This window comes from Pogoniulus pusillus, chromosome 11, assembly GCF_015220805.1.
Source record: "Pogoniulus pusillus isolate bPogPus1 chromosome 11, bPogPus1.pri, whole genome shotgun sequence".
In the NCBI taxonomy this organism is placed as follows: domain Eukaryota; kingdom Metazoa; phylum Chordata; class Aves; order Piciformes; family Lybiidae; genus Pogoniulus; species Pogoniulus pusillus.
Window position 1 is genome coordinate 18,311,369 of NC_087274.1, and position 21,785 is coordinate 18,333,153.

The 21,785-nt window shown below is 42.7% G+C and overlaps 1 protein-coding gene across 1 annotated transcript; it reads right to left on the reverse strand.

Annotated features, from left to right (window-relative positions):
- Nucleotides 1–1,542: 1,542 nt before the first annotated feature.
- On the reverse strand, nucleotides 1,543–21,785 carry ANAPC4 (anaphase promoting complex subunit 4). Its single transcript, XM_064151321.1, has 28 exons — nucleotides 21,583–21,785; nucleotides 20,605–20,710; nucleotides 19,339–19,471; nucleotides 17,194–17,268; nucleotides 17,040–17,066; nucleotides 16,897–16,941; nucleotides 15,387–15,471; nucleotides 14,504–14,614; nucleotides 13,835–13,918; nucleotides 12,884–12,970; nucleotides 12,219–12,283; nucleotides 12,082–12,124; nucleotides 11,906–11,982; nucleotides 11,366–11,466; nucleotides 11,235–11,286; nucleotides 10,887–10,942; nucleotides 10,327–10,373; nucleotides 9,123–9,179; nucleotides 8,907–8,963; nucleotides 7,877–7,970; nucleotides 6,829–6,926; nucleotides 5,973–6,034; nucleotides 5,849–5,887; nucleotides 5,658–5,759; nucleotides 5,122–5,199; nucleotides 4,595–4,765; nucleotides 3,293–3,416; nucleotides 1,543–2,045 (listed from the first exon to the last, which is right to left on the reverse strand). Exons 1-28 carry the CDS (start codon nucleotides 21,688–21,690, stop codon nucleotides 1,830–1,832), a joined length of 2,400 nt encoding a protein of 799 aa, XP_064007391.1. The 5' UTR covers nucleotides 21,691–21,785; the 3' UTR covers nucleotides 1,543–1,829.

The following is a 21,785-nucleotide window of genomic DNA, read 5'->3' on the forward strand; positions in this document are numbered from 1 at the left end:
TAACTCTTACAGACCTAAGTATTAGAATTATGGAGTGGACTATGTGTACACTTAGTGAGAACATAAAAGCTCTTTTGACTACAAAACTATCATCAAAGAATGAGAGGTCCCTGCAGAAAAAACAAAAATTGAATGTGCCTTCAGTCAGCATAAAAAAGGATGAGAGATCAAAGTGCCAAGACAGATCACCATGTCCAGCACCCATCAAAACCCTGAGAAACTTCTGGCACCAAGCATTTCAATCTGCTCAGTGTAGAAGAGCCCTGTAGAGGGACCTTGACAAGCTTGGATGGGTGGGCAGAGGACAACGGGATGAGATTTTGCAAGGCCGAGGGCAGGGTTCTACACTTTGGCCACAACAACCCCAAGCAGCACTTCAGGCTGGGGACAGAGTGGCTGGAGAGCAGCCAGGCAGAAAGGGACCTGGGGGTACTGGTAGATACGAGGCTGAAGATGAGCCAGCAGTGTGCCCAGGTGGCCAGGAGAGCCAATGGCATCCTGGCCTGTATCAGGAACAGTGTGGCCAGCAGGACAAGGGAGGTTATTTTTCCCCTATACTCAGCACTGGTCTTGAGTGCTGTGTCCAGTTCTGGGCTCCTGAATTAAAGAGAGATGTTGAGATACTGGAACGTGTCCAGAGAAGGGTGATGAAGCTGGTGAGGGTCCTGGAGCACAGCCCTGTGAGGAGAGGCTGAGAGAGCTGGAGGGGGTGCAGCCTGCAGAAGAGGAAACTCAGGGCAGACCTCACTGATGTCTATGACTACCTGAAGGGAGGTTGTAGTCAGGTGGGGTCAGACTCTTCTGCCAGGCAACCAGCAACAGAACAAGGAGACACAGCCTCAAGTTGTGCCAGGCGAGGCGTAGGCTGGATGTTACGAGGAAGTTCTTCACAGAGAGAGTGATTGGCATTGGAATGGGCTGCCCAGGGAAGTGATGGAGTTGCCATCCCTGGAGGTGTTCAAGAAAAGACTGGATGAGGCACTTGGTGCCATGGTCTAGTTGACTGGATAGGGCTGGGTTGGACTGGATGAGCTTGGAGGTCTCTTCCAACTTGGTTGATTCTATGATTCTGTGATTTCCTGTCACCCTTTGGAAAACACATTACTGACATTTATTATTACAGAAGTCTGGTAACAAAATAAGACTTGACATAGGGAACCAGCAATGCTTTCAGAAGCACTGACCTAAACTGGGTGCATTCATATTGCACCACTGTAAAATGCAGAATGTGCACAGGTACTCACCCAAGCCAGAAACAAAACCCTCCACTGACTCAGGTATGCCCAAGACTGGCCTAGAAAGATGCAGTGTAAAACCACAGGGAGATTTCTGAAGGGCAGGTCCCTGTTGCACAGGACATACCTGGGGTTAACACAAATTTAGAAACAATTAGGAGCAGAACAGATCAGATTTCCATGTGCCCATGGACTAAAACTGTTCAGCAGAGAGCACAGCAAAGCAATTGTTCCCAAGCACTCTAGTGTGACAGTTCTGAAAAGTTAGACCTGAAGCAAAAGTTTCCAGGAAGAAGACCAGGCTAGGTTTAAGCTGAGAGGGTTCTGTTGCAGCATATTTATTCTTCTCCTCACTTGCAACAAAAACCTGCCGATAGAAAAGCTCTCAAAGAAATTTGGTTCATACCAAACCAAGTGCCAGGAAAAAAAAAAAAGGATCAAACACACATACTGGAGAACACAGAGTCGTTGTCGAGCACAGAACTCTGACACACAGCATCCTGCTGCAGCTGCTCCAGTAAGGACAGGATACATCCATCATCTCAGCAGCATGAAAGTAGAGTCCTGGTCCTTCACCAGTACAAAAACCTGATGTCAAGGATCCAGGCTCGATTCTTGCTCTTCAGTTTCATCAGGTAGCTCCTCAGCAGCTGCACCACACACATTGTCCTGGTTATCTGCAGACTGATTTAGCTCATCAGGGTCCCCAGCTGCAGTTTGAGTTGTTTCTTCTTCCTCTTCTTCCTCAACTTCCCCATCATCCTCGACATCCATCTCAAACACTCTCACATGACGGAGATTTGAACTCAGCTATGGAGACATTAAGAAGTTTCAATTATTAAATAGAATTCCCATTATCACTTAAAATGTCAATAGATAGCTTTGAAAAATAGATACCTTTGAAAAATGGAGGCGTCAGGGAACTTAGCAACTGTTTTACATCTCAGCAGGCTGAGAAGTAAAGCAAGTACATCTGCTAAGTTCTGTAACAGTTACTCCATATTGCGGGCCACAAGGATGATCAGAGAGTTGGAGCTCCTCTCCCTATGAGGACAGGCTGAGAGACTTGGGGTGGTTCAGTTTGGAAAAGAGAAGGCTCTGAGGAGACCCCATTATGGCCTTCCAGTATCTGAAAGGGGCTACAGGAAAGCTGGGGAGGAAGTTTTTATGATGTCATGTAGTGATAGAACTGGGGAGAATGGAACAAAGCTGGAAATGGGCAGATTCAGACTGGATGTTAGGAAGAAGTCGTTCAGCATGAGGGTGATGAGTCTCTGGAATGGGTTTCTCAGGGAGGTGGTGGGAGCTTTATCCCAGGAGATGTTTAAGGCCAGGCTGGGTGTGGCTCTGAGTGGCCTGATCTGGTGTGAGGTGTCCCTGCTCACGGCAGGGGGGATTGGAACTGGATGATCTTTGTGGTCCCTTCCAAGCCTGGCACATCTGTGATTCTATGGTTCTGTACAGATGTATTTTAAAATAAGGTGATTAAAGAAGCTTTTTCTTCCTTTTCTGGTAGAAATAACAGGGGACCTCAGGCTCATTCTAAGGCTTGTTGTGAAAATATCCTAGCAATTACAGGATGAAGGAGAGGTTTGTATTGCTTATTTATGATGCCTCATCCGGATTTGCCCTTGCTTGTGAAGCTTCATTTGATTCTATATATATGATCAGTGCTACAGGAGAAGAGACTTAGATTGGATGTTAGGAAGAAGTTCTTCATCATGAAGGTGGTGAGAGACTGGAACAGGTTGTCCAGGGAGGTGGTGGAAGTCTCATCCAGCCAGGCCAGGCTGGACGTGGCTCTGGGCAACCTGATCTAGTGGAAAGTGCTCCTGCCCATGGCAGGGGGGTTAGAACTAGGTGATCCTTGAGTCCCTTCAACCCTGACAATTCTGTGATTCTGAGAGAGGTATGGCTGAATGCTGACACACTTATAACAGACTGAGAGAACAGTCTCTTTGTTAAAAAAGGGTTTTGACAACTCACTAAATCAGCAGAAACAGCCTCAGCATACTGCTTTTGCTGTTTACAGGCTTGCTCACAGGGAGTTTACTTACCACACAGGAAACTTTCCTAATGCCATTTACAGAAATATACTGAGCTTTCATATTCTCCAGCACTCTCCACTGACTCTCCAGGAAGACAGTATGTGTGGGTACCTCACCACACTGCTCATCCAGCCTGCACACAGCAAGAAGAAAAACTCAAAGCTAGTGCAAAAGACACAATTACAGCATTAATTAAAAAACTCAGTCTGATTCATTATGCCTAAGGGTGATTACATCACATGCACCAGGCAGATAAGCATTTGAAGCATCAGAACACTGATACTTATATTCTAGAGCAGGGCATCCAACTGTGGAGACAAAGCATTCACCTCAGCTGAACTTTGAAAAAGTAAAAGATTACAGCAGGTGAGGGAGAGTGAAGCCTGATCTTCCCACAAGTAACAGCTACAGCAGGAGGATGAGGATGGACTTACTTCAGGTCTCTCCTCTGCAAGAAGAGGAGCTTCTGAACAAAATCGTGGAGGCAATATGTTCACATACACACAAGTTTGGCCTCCATGACCATTCTGAGATGTATCACTTCAATTTACTCCCACTCACAGAAGACTGAATGAAGGAACTCTACCAATTACAGTGGGCAGGATTAGTTTGAACTTGCTTTCAATATTTTCTCTTCATTCTTCAATATACATTTCCTTTGTGGCACAAAAGCCCCTAATATTTACAGTTCAGTATGGCCCTTTGTTTGGGGGTAAAGATGTATCTTAAGCAATCCACTAGGGAGGCAAACAGAGAACAAAGAAAAAGCAGCTAAGGAACAACTACTGAAGGGTTGGATTCACTGCCTGAACTACATTGGCCATTTCTCTGTCTGGGTATTCACTTCCCCGAGATGCTCTCCTCTTCCTGCGTTAAACACAGGGAGAGGCACCAGCTCTGATGTTCCAAGGCTAAGCTGGCAATAGTTGTGTAGACCGGGGAAAGATGAAGAACTACTTGTACCTTCTTATTACAAGGCAGAGGTATGAGCAAATGTGCTGAAAACATCCTAAGTACTCTGGGCAGAAAAAAAAACCTTCTGGTTTCCTCAGTGTTTCTTCAATTAGTTCTCCCATTTCCTGAAATCCATGTACCCAGACAGCATTTCAGCCTCAGAAAAGCAAAACCAATTCCTCAAAAAGCCACAAAACAGAGTGTTCGGGAAGCTTTCATCTCCCCATCCCACTTCTCCTGGCACAAAAAGGTTTTTGACATTGAAATACTCACAAATATCAGTAACTGCACAATTAGAGTGTTTGTTTAAACTGCTTTTCAGCTTTACACTTTCAGATTTGCTGAGCTTTTCAGTACCTTTTAGTAGAATCCCAGATGAATTCTGTGTCTTGGTTCTCATCTGCATACACTGAAGATAAAGGCAGCTGAGCCAAGACTCTCTCTTTCTCCTCTTGTTCCACACTCTCCTTCAGAACTACAGTTACAGTTTCATCATCATAGAAGTGTGCATCTAAGCAACTGTAGCATCTGTAAGAAAACAATTTAGAAAGCATCAAGGAATAGAAGTGAATGCAGAACTAAAATACTTTCAATCTTCATAGCACTGATGTTAAAAAAGTATTCAGTAGTTCAGAGTGAGCCCTACTGCAGATGACTTTTAGATGAAGTGCAAAATAAGATGCCCATGACCCTGCAGCTCTGCCATTTCTAACAGATTGATTCACCCAGGGACTACAAACCATTTCAGTTCTGAAGCAGCAACTTGCAGGGTGAAAGCCGAACTATAATGGTTGAGAAGGTAACCTAACATAAACCAAACACTAGAAGAAATGATCTTCAATTTAGTTATCTGCAGATCTGGAAGAAAATTAAAATACACTGACCTGGAGTCAGAGCTCTCATTTATACTGTTGGTCAAGAAGTTTCCAAACTCCACTGCTATAATTCCATTACTGATTGACCTAGAAGAAGAGTTTCATTAACTGAGTGACCAATTCCATTCCCAGAGAATCCATACTCTCACACCAGCTGTGGTAAGAGATGGTGTAAGCCTATCTAAGCTTAGCACAATACACAGCTAAGACCTCCAAATTATGAAACCTTTTGATGCCTTCTCCCCCTCAGCAAAATGGAATGAAATGGGCAAACTGTGTCTGGCTTGTGGGATACAGTTATTGTCTGAATTTTTGGCTCGGTTGTCTTAGTCTCAGGTCCATTAAGTTACCTGTTACTGAAATTCATGGAAAATGAGTTTAGACTGGTTTAGATGTCAATGAAGGAGGTGCTAGGAAAGAAACTATTCCACAAGGCTGTAATTTTATCAACAGCAGCTCTTGACCAAACCCACAAAGGTGTCATCGTATCTTCAGCAGTAAAACTGCCTACATGTGCACAAAGCACTTCTCCCCCTCTGTCTTACCTAGAAGTGTCAGTAGGTCTCCTCAAAATGTGTATTTTAGAAACAGAGTTTTCTAATATGGTGAAGAGGACATAATGTATATTGGATGTTTTATCATTCCACCTGTAGTGTAGGGGAAGGAAATGAAAATTTAGCTCCAATGGTAAGCTCTGTGGTAAACGCCACAGAAGAAGGACTAGCAGCATACTTACAGAAATGGTAGTTTAAATAATTGAGGAGAGGAATCTTCACTGAAAAGGGAAGAAAAAAACCCAGTTTACAAAATTCTGCTGTAATATTGTGTATCTGAGCTTTATAGACAATGTAAAGAAATACCTGTGAGAAGTTCTGTAAAGAGACATGCAGACTGCTTGATGCACTGACTTGCCAATTACATCCTAACAAACAATGAAAACAGGCCAAAAAATGCAGGCATTATTTATAATTATACACGTTTTTAAGGGAAAAAAACCAAATCCAAACACTACCAACCAAAGATATCTGAGTACATGGAAGAAAAATCTGCCAATATTTTGGGTGGGGAGGGACTATTTACAAGGTCTTGTAATGGCAGGATGAAGAGTAATGGGTTTAAACTGGCACGGGGGACATTTAAACTAGATGTTAGAACGAAGTCCTTTACAGTGAAGGTGGTGAAACACTGGCACAGGTTGCCTAGGGAGGTTGTGGCTGCTCCCTCCCTGGAGATGTTCAAGGCCAGGCTGGATGAGGCCTTGAGCGACCTTTTCTTATGGGAGGTGTCCCTGCCTATGGCTTGGGGCTGGAACTGGATGATCTTTGAGGTCACTTCCAACCTATCCATTCTATGATTCTATGGTAATATCTATAGTGGAATAAAAATGCCTAATGCAGACATTCCTGTCACTTGATAACATTTTTTTGACATTTCTTCATAATTTATATCCCAATGTATTGTCAGCTAACAGTTATCTAGCACTCAGCACATACACCAAGCTAACTAATGTTAGAGGCCACCAATGTGGGAACAGAAGATGTGAAACAAAAAATCCCCCCCCATAGCCAAAGGCTTGGGACACCCTGGCAGAGTGGAAGCTTTCACCAAAAGGCAAAGAGTAGAACTTCAAGCCTTGCTAAGAGTGACTGCTGGCTTCAGTTGACTGCTCCCCTTACAGGAAAAGCTATCCTTTATATGATATATATGTGGACTTACAGCTGGCTTTTGCAAGCACTGGTCAATGACCCCTTCCATTTGCCTCTTGACAAAATGCAGTGATTTCTCAGGATAGTAGGGAAACAGAAGTGGACTTTCTGTAAACAGATAAAGGTAATTTTAAAAAAGCACCTGTATGGCTATAGAAACATAAAGTTAAAGTAACAAACTGGAATGAGTCCAGTGGAGACCCCCTTTTTGTTGAATTATATCAGCAGAAAAAGGCAGCTATAGCAAATTCCATTACAAGACAGCTGATGCTACAGAAATTTTACAGTCCATGGTTTCCAAAGTTAAATAGGAATCCTTTTCACCATCAGCTTGATAAAGTTTCTCACTTCTTTTTCACCACTAATTGACAAAATATTCTTAGACTCTGGTGAAAGAGAACAAGTAAGAAGACTCCCTTTTTACAAAGAGTGCCATGGGAAAGACAAGGGGCCACAGACATGCATTGCTGCTGGGGAGATTCGGACTGGATGCCAGAAATTTTTTTTCCACCATTCACACTATTAAAGGTAGGAATAAACTCCCAAGGCAGCAGGTGGTGGATTCCCTTACATTAGACAGTTTCAAGGCTCAGCTTGACAGGGTGCTAGACCAGCTCATTTGATCTATTTTCTTACCCTGAAAGGCTGGGCCAGATGATCCTTGAGGTCCCATCCAACCTGGTGTTCTACGAATCTAAGAATTTCCCCTAAGTATGATCTAAGTGTAATGATTACTTTCTTGAACTGGAATAAAGATCTCCTAAACTAAACCTCTCTGGGATTCCTTTCAAGCCAACATTTCTGAGACTGGTTCACTATAAAGGAGGAAAACTCCTAATACTCAGAAAACAGTGACTGACTGGTAAACAGCTACATGAAAACTGTGTAAAATAATGAGGCACATCTGGTTTATTCTACTCAGATGAAGACCTCTGACTAGCACTACAGAAATAACTCATAAGCAGGTCAAAATAGATTACTCTTCTACATTTCTTACATTCTACATACAATTGTGATTCATTCTTCACTTTTGACTGCAGCACCTCTAGGGAACTTACCTTTAAGATGAGTACTGTTTTTAAGGAAGTTAAACCACTGGTTTCCCTCTATATTAGGTGGTGATACAAGGTCATCGTCTTCGTCCTTCAAGTACTGCAAAAGAAACAGACATTGCTGAGACTGAATTTTAAGGACAAGGAACATTAAATTCACCTCTAACGTTGTCCCTCATGAGCCTTAAATTTTGCTTCTTAATTTATGTTCTAGTCTTAAAACTAAACATTCCATCTCTTCTAGAAACAAGAAGGAAAATTAGCTGTTAAATACCTAAGATAATAGAATGGTTTAGGTTGGAAGGGACCTCAAAGATCATCCAGTTCCAACCCTCCTGCCGTAGGCAGGGACACCTCCCACCAGAACAGTTTGCTCAAGGCCTTATCCAACCTGGTCCTGAATGCCTCCAGGGAGGTTGTGGAGCACAGAATCACAGAATGTGATTGAAAATCTTCAATCACAACCTCCCTGGGTAACCTGTGCCAGTGCCTCACCACCCTCACTGCAAAAATCTTCTTCTTAACATCTAGTTTAAACCTCTCCTCTGTCAGTTTAAACCCATCACTCTTCATCCTGTCATTACAAGACCTTATAAATAGTCCCTCCCCAGCCCTCCTGTAGCCCACTTCAGATACTGGAAGGCCACTCCAAGGTCTCCTCAAAGCCTTCTCTTCTCCAGGCTGATCACAGTGATGTTTCCATAAGAAGCTGATTTTCACACCAAGTGTGAGCAGCACTGTTTTGAAAGCCAGTTTGTCTAAAGACAAAAAACACATTGCAGTTTTACATTGCTACTGCTGGCTGCAAAGAAACTTCACCCTTTTACTGAAGGTAGTGTGTTACCTTACACATGCTGTAAAATATGTTTTTAAGCATTCCTTTTCCTAAGAAAGAGGAAAACAATTACAGTATTTTCCTCCACCTTTGATGGAAGTTGCAACACAGAGTAAAAGGGACAAACAGAAATTTGGCACAGCTTTAAAAGCTTCTCCATCTAAAGATTTTGTCCTATATCCTCTTTCCCTGCTTCTTTACCTGGCCAACTCTCTCCACATTGAAGTACTTTCCTTTACGATTGTAAAGTTCTGGTGCCTGAAAAAAATAAAGCAAGAGAAAACATTTTTTTAAACTCAAAGAATTAAGAGTGTACAATAGGATGACTGAATTATTTTACTATGAAGTTCTTCAGATTCAACTCCTGGCAGCAAAAAAGGAGTCAGATGCTGTAGTTGGCAAAGCAACAGAACTCACCTCGTTGAAGTGTTCAGTAAGGAAATCAGCAACAAATGTGATATCTTTTTGAGTCATCTAAAAGGAAAAAAAAAAGTGAGAAAAGGATAAAAACCATATTTCAGTGAGCACAAAACACATGCTCTGCAGGCTGCACAATTCCCTCAAACTGTCCTCGCAAGGAAAGTGCTCCAGCCTCCAACCTGTTTAGGAGCCCTCTGCTGAACTCATCCCAGTTTATTCCTGTCTGTCTCTTACAGGAGGGCCTCAAACTGGAGAGAGTATTCCAGATGTGATGAGTCCTGAATAAGGAGAGTGACTACTTCTCTTGACCTCCTGGCCATGCTGTTAATACAGTCCTGGCTACTCTTAACCACCTTCACGCCAGGGCACACTGCTGGCTTGTGCCCAGCTTGCATCCACCAACAGCCCACAGCCCAAATCAGCAGAGCTGCTCCCCACTCAGTGGGGGTCTTGCTGTGCAACTGCAGGTTAATGGTTCCCCAGGACAGAACCTTTGCATTTGCCTTTGTTGAGTTTCAGGATGTCCCTATCTGTCCTATCTGGCTCTTCCCAGTGGCGCCCAATGACAGGACAAGAGGCACTGGGTGGAAGCCGAGGCGTACAAAGTTTCATTTAAATGTGAGGAGGAATTTTTTCCCTGTGAGGGTGACAGGCTGCCCACGGGGGTTGTAGAGTCTCCCTCTCTGGAGATACTCAAAATCTACCTGCATGCATTCCTGTATGATCTGGTCTAGGTGACCCTGCTCTGGCACGGGGTTGGACTGGATGAGCTTTGGAAGTCCATTCCAGCCCCTGACATTCTGTGATTCCTCCAGCCTGTCTATTTCTCTCTGGAAGACACCTCTGCCCTTGAGTGCTTTAACACAGTGTGATGGTGCCTGCACACCTGATACACCAGATGTATTCCATCTCCTCTAGCAGAGCATCAGTAAAGATGTTCAAATCCCATTCTGGCAGACGCTTATGGCACAATAAGAGCTGCTATAAACAGAGGTCTCATGTTCTCACACAGTGTACTAAAGAGAGTAGCCCAAGAAATCAGAAAAGGCAACTCATGTGAGACAGAAATGAGTGTGAGTCTGTAGGCATTGCCTTTTCCAGACACTATTCTTTAAGTGTGGGAACAAAAATAAGTCTTTCACCTTGCACTCAAGCCAAGAACACAGATACAGGGCCACATATTAGCAGATGTTACTACTACCTTGTTCAGCTCTGGAAGCACATGATCTTCTGACATCCTCAGCATGGCTTAGGGGAAAAAAATATTCTTACTGCATTAACATTAATGTGGTTGTCTTAATATTCTTAATATTCCATGGCTATGTAATAAGACACTGATGATAAAATAGGAAATATTGCCAGAGGCAAGAGTCTGGGACAAAGAATTATGAATTGAGACTGAAATTAAGAGCAAAATTAAGTGACAAAGTATACTTCAAATCTGTTGCAAGCTAAACACAGCCCTTTAATTTCTTCAAGTGGAGACCAGCAAACCACTCATGGAGCAGACAAGTTTGGAGTAATACTAGAGGTTAAGTACATACAACCCCAACTGCACACAGACTAAGTTTAATTAAGAGCTATCAAATCTGTGATCTGCGTGTTTAATATTATAATTATTCTTGCCTCATCAACTGTACCTTTTTAGATTTCCGAGAAGTTTACTATGTCAGAAATAAATAAATGCCTGTAGCTAAGACTGGCTTCATTACTTGCTGACCTCTCAGTGCTTACAACACAAAACAGACACTGGATGCTTACCCACATAGAGCCATCGGAAAAATGCTTTGAAGTTTTTCATACTACTGTCAATAACTCTGAGTAAGAGACAAGAAAACAAATTAGACTTAAATATCACAAGCTGCTCCAGGCTTGAGTCCCACCTTGACTACAGAGAGGCCTGGCAAGCATTGTCAACTCTTTAAAAAAAGGCCCAATGTAAGACTGTTCTTAGGGTATGAAATCTGTGAGATGCTTTGAGAAGATAAAAGCTCACCATCAGCAGAGGAGTCTTGCTCTCCCAGACTCCCCTATTCCCAGCCACATGCTTCCTCTTATGCACAAGACCTACCAGAGAGGTTTTTGGAACTGTCCAGACTTTCTACTTACTGAAGTAGCTCATTTGCTTTCAGGATGAAAGAACCAACAGCAGTAATAGCCTCTGCAGAAAGAGCGAACCATTATTATTAGGGCCTCGAAAGTGAAATCAGAGCAGGTAAGTAGCACACACACCACTGTACCTTCAATTCCAGATGCATCTAATCCCAGAGACTCATATTTTTGTTTCCACAAAGCCATTCCTTTCAATTCACTCAAGTGGTACAACAGTGCTTCGGAGCCACTAGAAAGGCAAAGCAAAGAAGTACAATCTTTCAGTCACCCTCTGGATATTCACTATTTCGCTGTACTTATTTAATGTGCAAAGTGGACAGCTTTATGAGGTGGTCTGGCATGTAAGGATTAAAGTACCACTTCACAGAAAAGCAAATATTGTCCTAATGATTTAAACCAACACAGGAAGTTGGTGTGAATATTCTGAATCCATGCTATGAACACACCAGGTGGTGATGTACAGGTGCAGGTGATCTGTCCTGGAGAGCATTCTAAATACTTCCAACAGTTCTCCATTACCCAACAGGCAAATAGTACATCTTGACATGATCACAGCCTGTGCACCAGCACACCTACATACCAAGAACAACCAACATGGCACAATGTCTTTTATCAAAGCACACACCATGCTATTTTATCTGCAATTCACTGCACAGTCCCTGACTTACCTCTGCAAATGACTTATGACCAACTTTTGTATACTGGAATAGGAAGACTCTATGGACTGACCAAGTTTTTTTAAACCCTGTTAAAAAAAAGAGAAATATAACCCTGAAATAATGTTCTGTTAAGAGATAGATTAATAAATAGATTATTTTAATATGTTAGAAAATATTGAACATACCTTTACTGTCAGTTGGTTCATTAGTAATGCCTGAAGTTCCAGACTGAAAGGGTTGGGAAGAGAGCCAAAAATGTGTTGATTTTGTATTTCAATAGCAAATGCAAATGTATACTCAGATAAAACAACAGTTAAACTACCTTGCTTTGCCCCACAACAACAGCTGCATAAACTCATCCTGAACAGAAGTGGTTGTATTCTTTTCCTGTCAGTCAAAATGATTGAAATAGATGGGTGAAGAGATTAAATCCAGGCTACCAAACAATCTCACAAACATTTCAAATAAAGCATACTGGAAAACTCACTCACATCCTTCAGTGCTGAAAGCAGACTACTGATCATTTGATCAGTATTCCAATTATGTTACTCAGTAAAAACTCTAAGCAGTTTGTCATCACCAAGGATGTCTTTTTAAATAAATAAAAAATGTAACTAGCTTCTATCCATGGTCAACAAACACAAAATCTAAGCAAATCCAAGAGCATCTTAATCATGGCTCTACCAGCACAAAGAGCACAACCTTGAACAGAAAGGAACTGCTCAACAGTTGTGCAAGCTGAAAACTATAACTTCTAAATAACTTTGAATAAATAAAATTCAGAAGTATCACAAGACAATCTTGCTTGATTGTCCTCAGCTTTGTGGTCGGAGAGCACACAACAACTCTTAGGATGCCTCTGAGCTGAAGTGACTGTTAACCGGGAGGCACTCTGTGTAACACTCCTAAGCCATGCAGCAAGACAACAGTGACAAAACTACTGCAGAAAGTGTTTATTATCCAACAGAATGGTTAATCCTACAGTACCTGTACAAACTTGGTTAGTCTTGAGTCCATCTGCATCAGGATTTCTTCCCAGGCTTCACACATGCATGTCAGTGACAGCCTTATGTACTGTGACAGAGAGAAACATGAGTCTCCTTCCCCTGTCCCTTTCCAAACACACACAAACAATGGGCATCATGATGCAAAGGGAGGATATATCATAGATATTATACAGTATTTTATTATCAAATTCACAGAATGGACCTCTAGGTATCATTGAGTCCAACCCCACTGCCAAAGCAGTTTCATCTAGGACAGGCCACAAAGGAATAAATCCAGGGAGGTTTTGAAAGTGTGCAGAGGAGGAGACTCCACAACCTCTCTGGGCAGCCTATTCCAGTGCACCTCATGTTGAGATGGAACTTCCTTCTTTCCAGTTTCTATCTGTTGCCCCTCACTCTATCACTGGGCACCAGTGAAAAGAGACAGGCTCCATCTTTTTGACACCCACACTTAATGTATTTGCAAACATTGACCAGATTCCCTCTCAGCCTTCTCTTTTCCAAGCTAAACAGCTCCAGCTCTCAGCCTTTCCTCATAAAAGAGATGTTCTATGCCCTTAATAATCCTGGTAGCCCTCTGTCAGATCCTCTCCAGTAGTTCCCTGTCTCTCTTGAACTTGGAAGCCAAAATCTGGACATAATACTCCAGATGAGGCCTCACTACAACAGAGCAGAGGGGCAGAAGCATCTCCCGTGACATGTTGGTCATACTCTCAATGCACCCCAGGAGACCATTTGCCTTCTTGGCCACGAGGGTGTATTGCTCTCTCATGGTCAACTTACAGTCCAGGTCCTTCTCCAAGTTGGGAGCTCTACACTTTCTTAAAACCAACTTAAACTTCCTACTGTAAAGCATCTATTTCTCTCGCATTCGGAACACTGAAGCCTGTGAGAACTGTGATATTAAAAGGATGTGACAACACCACTGTACCTGTAGCAGAGTTGAAATGTGAGTAAACTTCCGGGCCATTCGAGTTACCTCAGGCAAGTAACTTGACAGTAGACTGGTGTCCAGCTACAAGAAGCAAACCAAGCAGCAGGCAGGAGATGATTTGTCTTTTAAGAAATTTTAGGTTACAGAAATCAAGACAAACTAAGAGGATGCACAGAAAAACTGTCATTTCTCATTTCCTTAAAGCTGATTTTAAGAGGGAGATAGATTTTGTTCAAAGGGGCCAGACATATTTTTAATACACCTATACAAATCCCTGGAAAAGATTCCTCATTTGGGAGTTCTAACAGTAATAGTTTTAAGCCTGACTGTTCTGGACAGACTGGATAATCAACAGCATTGAGGCTGCGCCTTTGTGTGCAGAATGAAGAACATCTGAATAACTGCAAATGAATAAGTGAATTTTATGTTTAAAGTAATATTCCAAAAGAGTTCCTCAGATCATCATTATCAGTCTCATCAGTGAAAGTGCACACCAACAGAAATCCACAGGCTAAACGTGGGTGAAATGCAGAAAGGCTGGAAGTAGTATTTTGGGTTTCTGGTTTAGCTTTTTTCCTGCAAATAATGGGAAAGCAATAAAGCTACCAGAAAGTAATTTAAAAAGCAGATTTACTTGTAAAGAACATCTGAAAACATTTTACTTGCCTGGAAATATGTTATCTCTGCTTCGCTGTCAGGAGTGTCTTGGATTTCTGTGATAACTGATAAGGACTTCAAATCACTGGACAAACACAGTCCACGACAGGAACCTGCCACCTGAAAGAATCCAGTTTAGCAGTTAATGACACCTTGCATTCCCTTTCAGACGCATTTACTGCTCTAACACATCTAACAGTTGGGGCTGTTTAGTTTGAAAAAGAGGAGGCTGAGGAGAGACCTCATTGCTGTCTACAACTACCTAAAGGGACAGTGTGGAGAGGCTGCTGCTGGGCTCTTCTCACAGGTAATTGGAGACAGAACAAGGCGGAATGGCCTCAAGATAACACTGGGGAGGTTTGGATTAGACATTGGGAAAAAGTTTTTCACGGAGAGAATGGTCAGGGACTGGAATGAGCTGCCCAGGCAGGTGGTGGAGTCCTCCAGCCTGGATGTGTTTAAGGGTGGTTTGTACATGGTGCTTATGGATACAGTTTAAGGTGAATCCTGTAGAGTAGGGTTCTAGGTTGGACTTGGTGATCCTGAAAGGCTTATCCAATCTGGATGTTTTCGTGTGATTCCCATACAGAGGTCTGTGGTCAGTGACATGTGAAAACAAAGAGGAATTTCCAGCTACTGAGGAGCAACAAAAACACTCCTTGTACTGTGGATTAATGTTGAGCTTTCTTTCATCTGAAAACAGCTGTTAGAATCACCAGAGTTAGAATTTCCTTCCAGTGGTAACCACATGAGACAACAACTGTTCCTGTCTTCAAAATTCAGCAAGCCAGTTTCACTTAAGCGTGAGCAAAAGCACAGGTATCTTTTCATTCAATTCAGCTGCAGTGTGGTATATTATGAAGAAAAAATGACGGAAAGGAACAGAACCTACCCCAGTTACTGTAGCAATCTTGAACATTCCATAAGCGTAAATCTCAATAAACCCAGAGCCGCCACCAAGGACAAGAGCATTAAGCCTGTAAAAATGCAAGGAAGTGTTGATGAGCATACTGACACAAATTCTAGTTCTTGACACTAAAATTCCATCCCTGTACAAAAAGATCCTCTAAAGAACCACTGAACAAGAGGAACCATTGCACTGCTGCTGCCAAATTAACTTAGATTTCACTCTAACATTTACAGAAAGAATATAAAGTATAAAGTTATCTGACAGATCAAGGTAAAAAAAACTTACACAGTTCAGGCACAAAAATCCTTCTTTACTGATTTTATACCTTCCAGAACAAAAAAGTTACAGTTTCTAGCAACAGCCTACAGACTGCAATGCATTCTTAGAAAGTTGTTTTTATACTCATTTGAGTTTATTCTAACTCCATAGAAAGTTTGTCACAGTCACTCACTGACATTCCTCAGGAAAACCTCAGAGGCAACAAACATGTGGAAGGGATACTGCAGCAAAGGACAATCACAAGTGATGGAATCAGGTCAACAAAATCCCAGGCCACGTAGTGTCCAGGACAGGCAGGTCTGTATTATGCTCACTTACTGAAAGCTTTTCTATGACCTATCCCTTTTTGCATATGTTTGAAACATTAAACTTCGGTTAGGGAGGTTGCTATCATACATCCATGCATCTTCAACTACACATTTGCTTGCATAACAGTAAGCAATAATTATCTCCAACTTAAAAACTGAGAATGTTTTATATGTCCCTTTAAAAAAACACAAGAAAATTAACTGCAACTTCTACTTGTTACACTGATAAATACATGTTAAAGGAGACTGTTTCCATTAAAGACAAAACAGAACTTAACAAATTTGATTAAGTGAAAGGATGAGGAAGCATAGAATCCAGACAGTCTTGACACTACCTACAGCTTCCCTTTCTAGCAAGGAGGTCCTACTGTAAGAAGAGGTATCAAGTTTTAAAAAGGAGTAGCTAGTGACAAACTGAGATGTAAACTCTGAAATAAAGAGGACAATTCTCAGTGGTGAGACTGTAAGGAACAGAAATGAATTGAAAGAAAATGACTGGAAAAACAAGATAGAGACTTTAATGACCCTGCCTAAAAATGTACAGGCACTCCACAAAGCCAGTCTCAGTCTGCTAAGCTACATTTCCTCCAGCATTTCCTAATGTGTTTCCTAGAGATGCTTAAAGTAACCCTAATACAGCTGATCTCAGAACTCATTTTAAGTTTAGCCAAACCCTCTAAATTGAGGAGAAAAGGCAGAAACTGATGGTTACTTTTTATTTTATGAATTCTTTGAATTTTATCTTTGTACATGAAAACAAAAGACATTATCCTTTCTCCAGGATCCTTAAAAAATAGATTATGAACAACTTAAAAGTAAACCCACTCATCCATTATTTTATATCTTCAAAAATATCCAGCAACAAGCCCAGCCCAAAAATACAATAGCCCACACACAGAATTTACCTTACATCACCCAGAAGCTTCATAATCTCATCTGACTTTTCTTCACTGAAAATATAAAGCACATGATTGAGGTTTTCGTATCTTATCTCCACCAGAAAACAGACTGAAACAATGCAATTAGATACTAAATGACAATTCCTTACCTGAAGATTTTTGCAGTGGTACTGTAACTGAAATCAAAAGAATTATTGTCAACAAAGAGCAGACAGGCACCTAGAGAGCACTGAAAACGAATAACCAAAGCAATGACAAACTCCAACAGGTTGTACCTTCCCAAGCTTACTGTGTAATGCTTACTTTTTGGGCAGCGCTGGTAATTTAGGCAAAAGGAGATTTGATTCATCCTCAGCATTGTAAAAGGAAGTGAGAACACTGGAAAAAAAAAAAGAAGCAAGACTGTCTTCACTATCCAAGCTGTCAAAATGGCGTGAGGGGAAGATATGGTCTTTCTAACTTCAGAGTTACAACAATCACTCAAGACATCATATGTATTAGTGACAAATATCAGAGAGCAAATCCTTATGGAGCCTTTAATATGCTCAAATTAATAAAATAAAGTCTGAAAAACCTTTTTTATACCTGCTGGCTCAGTAGCTTGCCACCAAATCCCTCATTGTCTCCACCAGTTACTGATTGAGGCTGTTTAAACCTTGTACAACCCTGCAGTACAAACTACCTGCACCTCAAAAGAGCTTCACTGAAGACACATTGCAATGACAGGAAGATTGAAGTACAATACCTAATCCCACACCTTAAACATGACAGAAGAATGAGATTCAGTACCTTAAGGGGGCCTACAAGAAAGCTGGGGAGGAACTTTTTAGGACATCAGGTAGTGATAGGACACAAGGGAACAGAACTAAGCTAGAAATGGGTAGATTCAGACTGGATGTCAGGAAGAAGTTCTTCAGCATGAGGGTGATGAGACCCTAGAATGAGTTGCCCAGGGAGGTGGTGGAAGCCTCATCCCTGGAGGAGTTTAAGGCCAGGCTGGCTGAGGCTCTAGACAGGCTGATTTAGTGTGAGGCATCCCTGGCCATGGCAGGGGGGTTGGAACTAGGTGATTCTTGGTCCCTTCCAACCCTGACTGATTCAATGATTCTCCATAAGCAGATAAGCCTACCCCCCTCAGCAGAATGCTGGAGTGATTTCAGATGCAGTTATTTTCTAGCTATTTTAAGATTGGTGTTTTCAACAGATATGTGTGTAGGAACCCCCAAAGCCAGACTTACACCAACTCCTTTTATAAAACACACCTTTTGTTTACTCATTCTCTTTCACTGAAATAAGGTACACATCAGAGGTTTCTGTAAGGCACTACAAAGCCCTCCAGCTCAAACATGCTGCTAAAAGCTCTCTAACCCCACAGAGCTCACAATCACTAGGTCAGTCTGACATCCTAAAGCAAGCACACCCGCAACAGCATTGCCAGTGGGGTTGCACGCCACACCAAAGGCACATCATGAAAGAGTCAAGAGTTAAAGGTCTGGAAAACAGAAGTGAAGAGAGATGTACATCTAATACTGATTCTAACAAAACAGATGAGCAGAACATTACTATAGTTTAACCAGTTAATTGCTATCAAAGTAAACTGGATCAGAAAAAACACCTTTCTTTCTCCCTCCCTCCCTCCCTCCCTCCCTCCCTCCCTCCCTCCCTCCCTCCCTCCCTCCCTCCCTCCCTCCCTCCCTCCCTCCCTCCCTCCCTCCCTCCCTCCCTTCTTTCATCTCAAGTACTGCATTCAGCTTTGGGCTCCCCAGTTTAAGAGGGACAGGGATCTGCTGGAGAGAGTCCAAGGGAGGGCTATGAGTATGATTAAGGGACTGGAGCACTGCCTGATGACAAGAGGCTGAGGGACTGCTTAGTCTGGAGAAGAGAAGACTGAGAGGGGATCTAATAAATGTTTCTAAATAACTGAGGGCTGGGGGTCAGGAGAGGAGGGACAGGCTCTGCTCACTTGCTCCCTGCAATAGGACAAGGAGCAGTGGATGGAAGCTGCAGCACAGGAGGTTCCAGCTCAACACAAGGGGGAACTGCTTTCCTGTAAGCATCCCAGAGCACTGGCACAGGCTCCCCAGAGAGGTTGTGGAGTTGTCTCCCCTGGAGCCTTTCAAGGCCTGTTTGGATGTGTTCCTGTGTGACCTGAGCTAGATTGTATGACCATACCCTGCTCTGGTAGGGGGGTTGGACTTGCTGATCTCTTTGGGTCCTTCCAACCCCTGATATCCTGTGATCTCCAAGCTAACACTAAAAATGAGCCTATGAAAAGTGTCTCTTCTGAAAAATAAAATAAAAAGGAAAGTTCTAGCCAAGCAGTAAATAAACCTCACAGTTATATATTATATTATTTTATATGACTGCCTGTAATACACTAAAGCAGCAATGATTAGTAAGGTGGCACTACAGAGTCTGTAATTTACTCTTCGGGCCTTTCAGATTCACCTGCTTTCCTCAGTTACTTCCATCCAGTGCATGTATGTAATAGAGGAGTCCACAGAGAAGGAGTGCAAGCTTTCAGGCTTTTCTACATCACACAGAATAATCCTCTTGGTATCAGTAAGGCCAAAAGCCAAAACTAGAGAAAGACAAGCAAAAGCATCAATAACTTTATTTGTTATTATTAGATAATACAAAACATGCACTTAACACTGAACTAGAAAACAAAGTCTTCAAAGCTATGTACTGGGTGGAATTTTCTCTTTGTCTATTTGAAACTTTTCCAAACTTCGATTCTACTAAGTAGATTTCAAATGAGAATTTGAGCTCCTATCATACTTTAGGTGGCAAATTTAGGTCAAAGACATGATTTCACAATTATTGATTTACATGTTAAAGTGAACATGCTTCTAACACTTCTAATAACAGTTCTGATAAAGCAGAGCTTTCAGTTCCTGCAGATCTGAGGCCAAAATAATATAGATGGCTGTCCATCAGGAAGGTCTGTAGGTTACTACAATACAACAAAATTACAATGCAAGACTTGCTAATCAACTTTTGCATCATCTTCTTAACTTTATTCATCCATAAAAGCACACAGCAGGCACAAGTTTCAGTGCTTCTTTCCCTGTAAGCAAAAGCTTTAAGTTTCTTAGATTCCTCAGGCTCCATAGCAACACAGTATGTGCAGTTCCAACCCACATGTCATGGAAGAAAGTTGTTCCTATTCCCCTACCTCCGAGTCAAAAAAATAACTGATTTCCAGCCCAGGTTTACAAGGCTAATTTCCACATTATTTCTATTGAGAAGGCAAAAGCTTTTTTTGATTTTTAAATTCTTCCCTGGTGTATTTTTAGAGCAATTTCTGCCTCTATAGTTCAGCTTTGGAGCTGAGGTCTTGATTCAGTCCTGATCAGACAGTCCTTGAGAGCTCTAAGCTGAGCTCTTGAGTCAGTCCTGATCAGTTTCTTTCTCTCCCAAGAAATTTGTAGTTCACACAAAAATATTCTGATTCTTTAGGAACCTGAAGCTGTCCTATACCTTGACAAGCTGTATTTTGGAAAGAAATCCACCTTAATCTTTCTTGTAATTGCTTTCAACAACAAACCTACAACTCTTTGTATAAACCTACGTAAAATTAAGCCACACCTCTCCTCAAACAGCTTACTTGAAAATCTCCTTCACAGACAGGAACCCCACAGACACCACTACTTCCCCTGCATTTAAAAGGGATTCTTATATACCATTATGACCTGAAATACTTCACATTACTTTTGCCATCTGGTCTCCAAGCAAGAGCAGTCACTTCTTTTCCTGTGTTTTCGTTTGGAGGCAAACTCCACACCCGCTGAAAGTTTGCAAGCCGGTGAAGTAGAACCTACAAAACAAACACGATGCAGAAAACATCAATAAGTATAATCTACATTCTCCCATGAACATCACTCTGTAAGACTATTCGAGGTTTACTGCTTCAACCGTTTTTTAATGACTCTTGTGTCTCAAGGGGACAGGCTACCTGCTCCTCCAAGCAGGCGATTCAGTCCTGTATAATTTTAGAGGCCAGGACACTGTTTGGAGCAACACAGAACAGTAAACTGTGCTTTGTATAAACCCAGAAGCCTGTGAGCAACATGGGATAGATACCCAGACCCTTCCAGCAGTGCCAGCCTCAAAGCACAACAGTCTCTCTTCAGGCATGACTGCATGCAACACTCCGAGGAAACCAACCAACCAACCAAATAAAACCCAACCCCCCAAGACGTGGCACTTGGTGCCATGGTCTAGCCTTGAGCTCTGTGGTAAAGGGTTGGACTTGATGATCTGTGAGGTCTCTTCCAACCCTGATGATACTGTGATACAAAACACAGCAAAACACCTCCCCCAGTCAACAAAAAAACCCAATCAACTTAAAAACAGCTTGAATTTAAGCAGGAAATTTCCTGCGGTTTGAAACCCCACTGGTGCAGGCAACGAGAACATCCTCAGTGCAGCTGTTTAGGAATTAGAAAGCAAAAAAGGAAGAGACAATCAAGTACTGAGACGCTGCCCTCGGTGTTTACGAGCGCTATGCCCTCGCTGACAGCGGAGGCAGCGCACGGCGCAGGCTGCGCTTTCCCGCCCGCCGCGGCCGCCCCTCCCTCGTCCCCTCCCTGCCGGCAGCGCCAGGCGCGGCCTGGAGCTCGGCCCCAGCAACTCCGACCCCTGCTCCCGCTGCCGGTACCGGCGGCTCGCCAGGCCCCCAGCACTCACCTCCCCCGCTCTATTGGCCAGGGCGATGAGGTCCCTTTTGGGGGACCAGGCCATGAAGACGACCTCCTGGGGCAGCTGCTTCTCCCCGACCTGCCGGAAGGCGGGCATGGCGGCGGGGCTCTCCGGCCGGGCAGCGGGGATGCTCCGAAGGCTTGCGAAGCTCTCTCCCCGCCACCGGGCACCCCCTGACCCCAGCACGTCAG

Bases quoted from the DNA above. Each gene is read 5' to 3' on its own strand.
- ANAPC4 (XM_064151321.1), bottom strand. From the start codon at position 21,690: ATGCCCGCCTTCCGGCAGGTCGGGGAGAAGCAGCTGCCCCAGGAGGTC. The intron at 14,615-15,386 runs GTAGGTTCTGTT...GGATTCTTTCAG, and splicing joins AGATTGCTACAGTAACTGGG to GTGGCAGGTTCCTGTCGTGG. The intron at 10,943-11,234 runs GTAAGTAGAAAG...TCTCTTACTCAG, and splicing joins AAAGCAAATGAGCTACTTCA to AGTTATTGACAGTAGTATGA.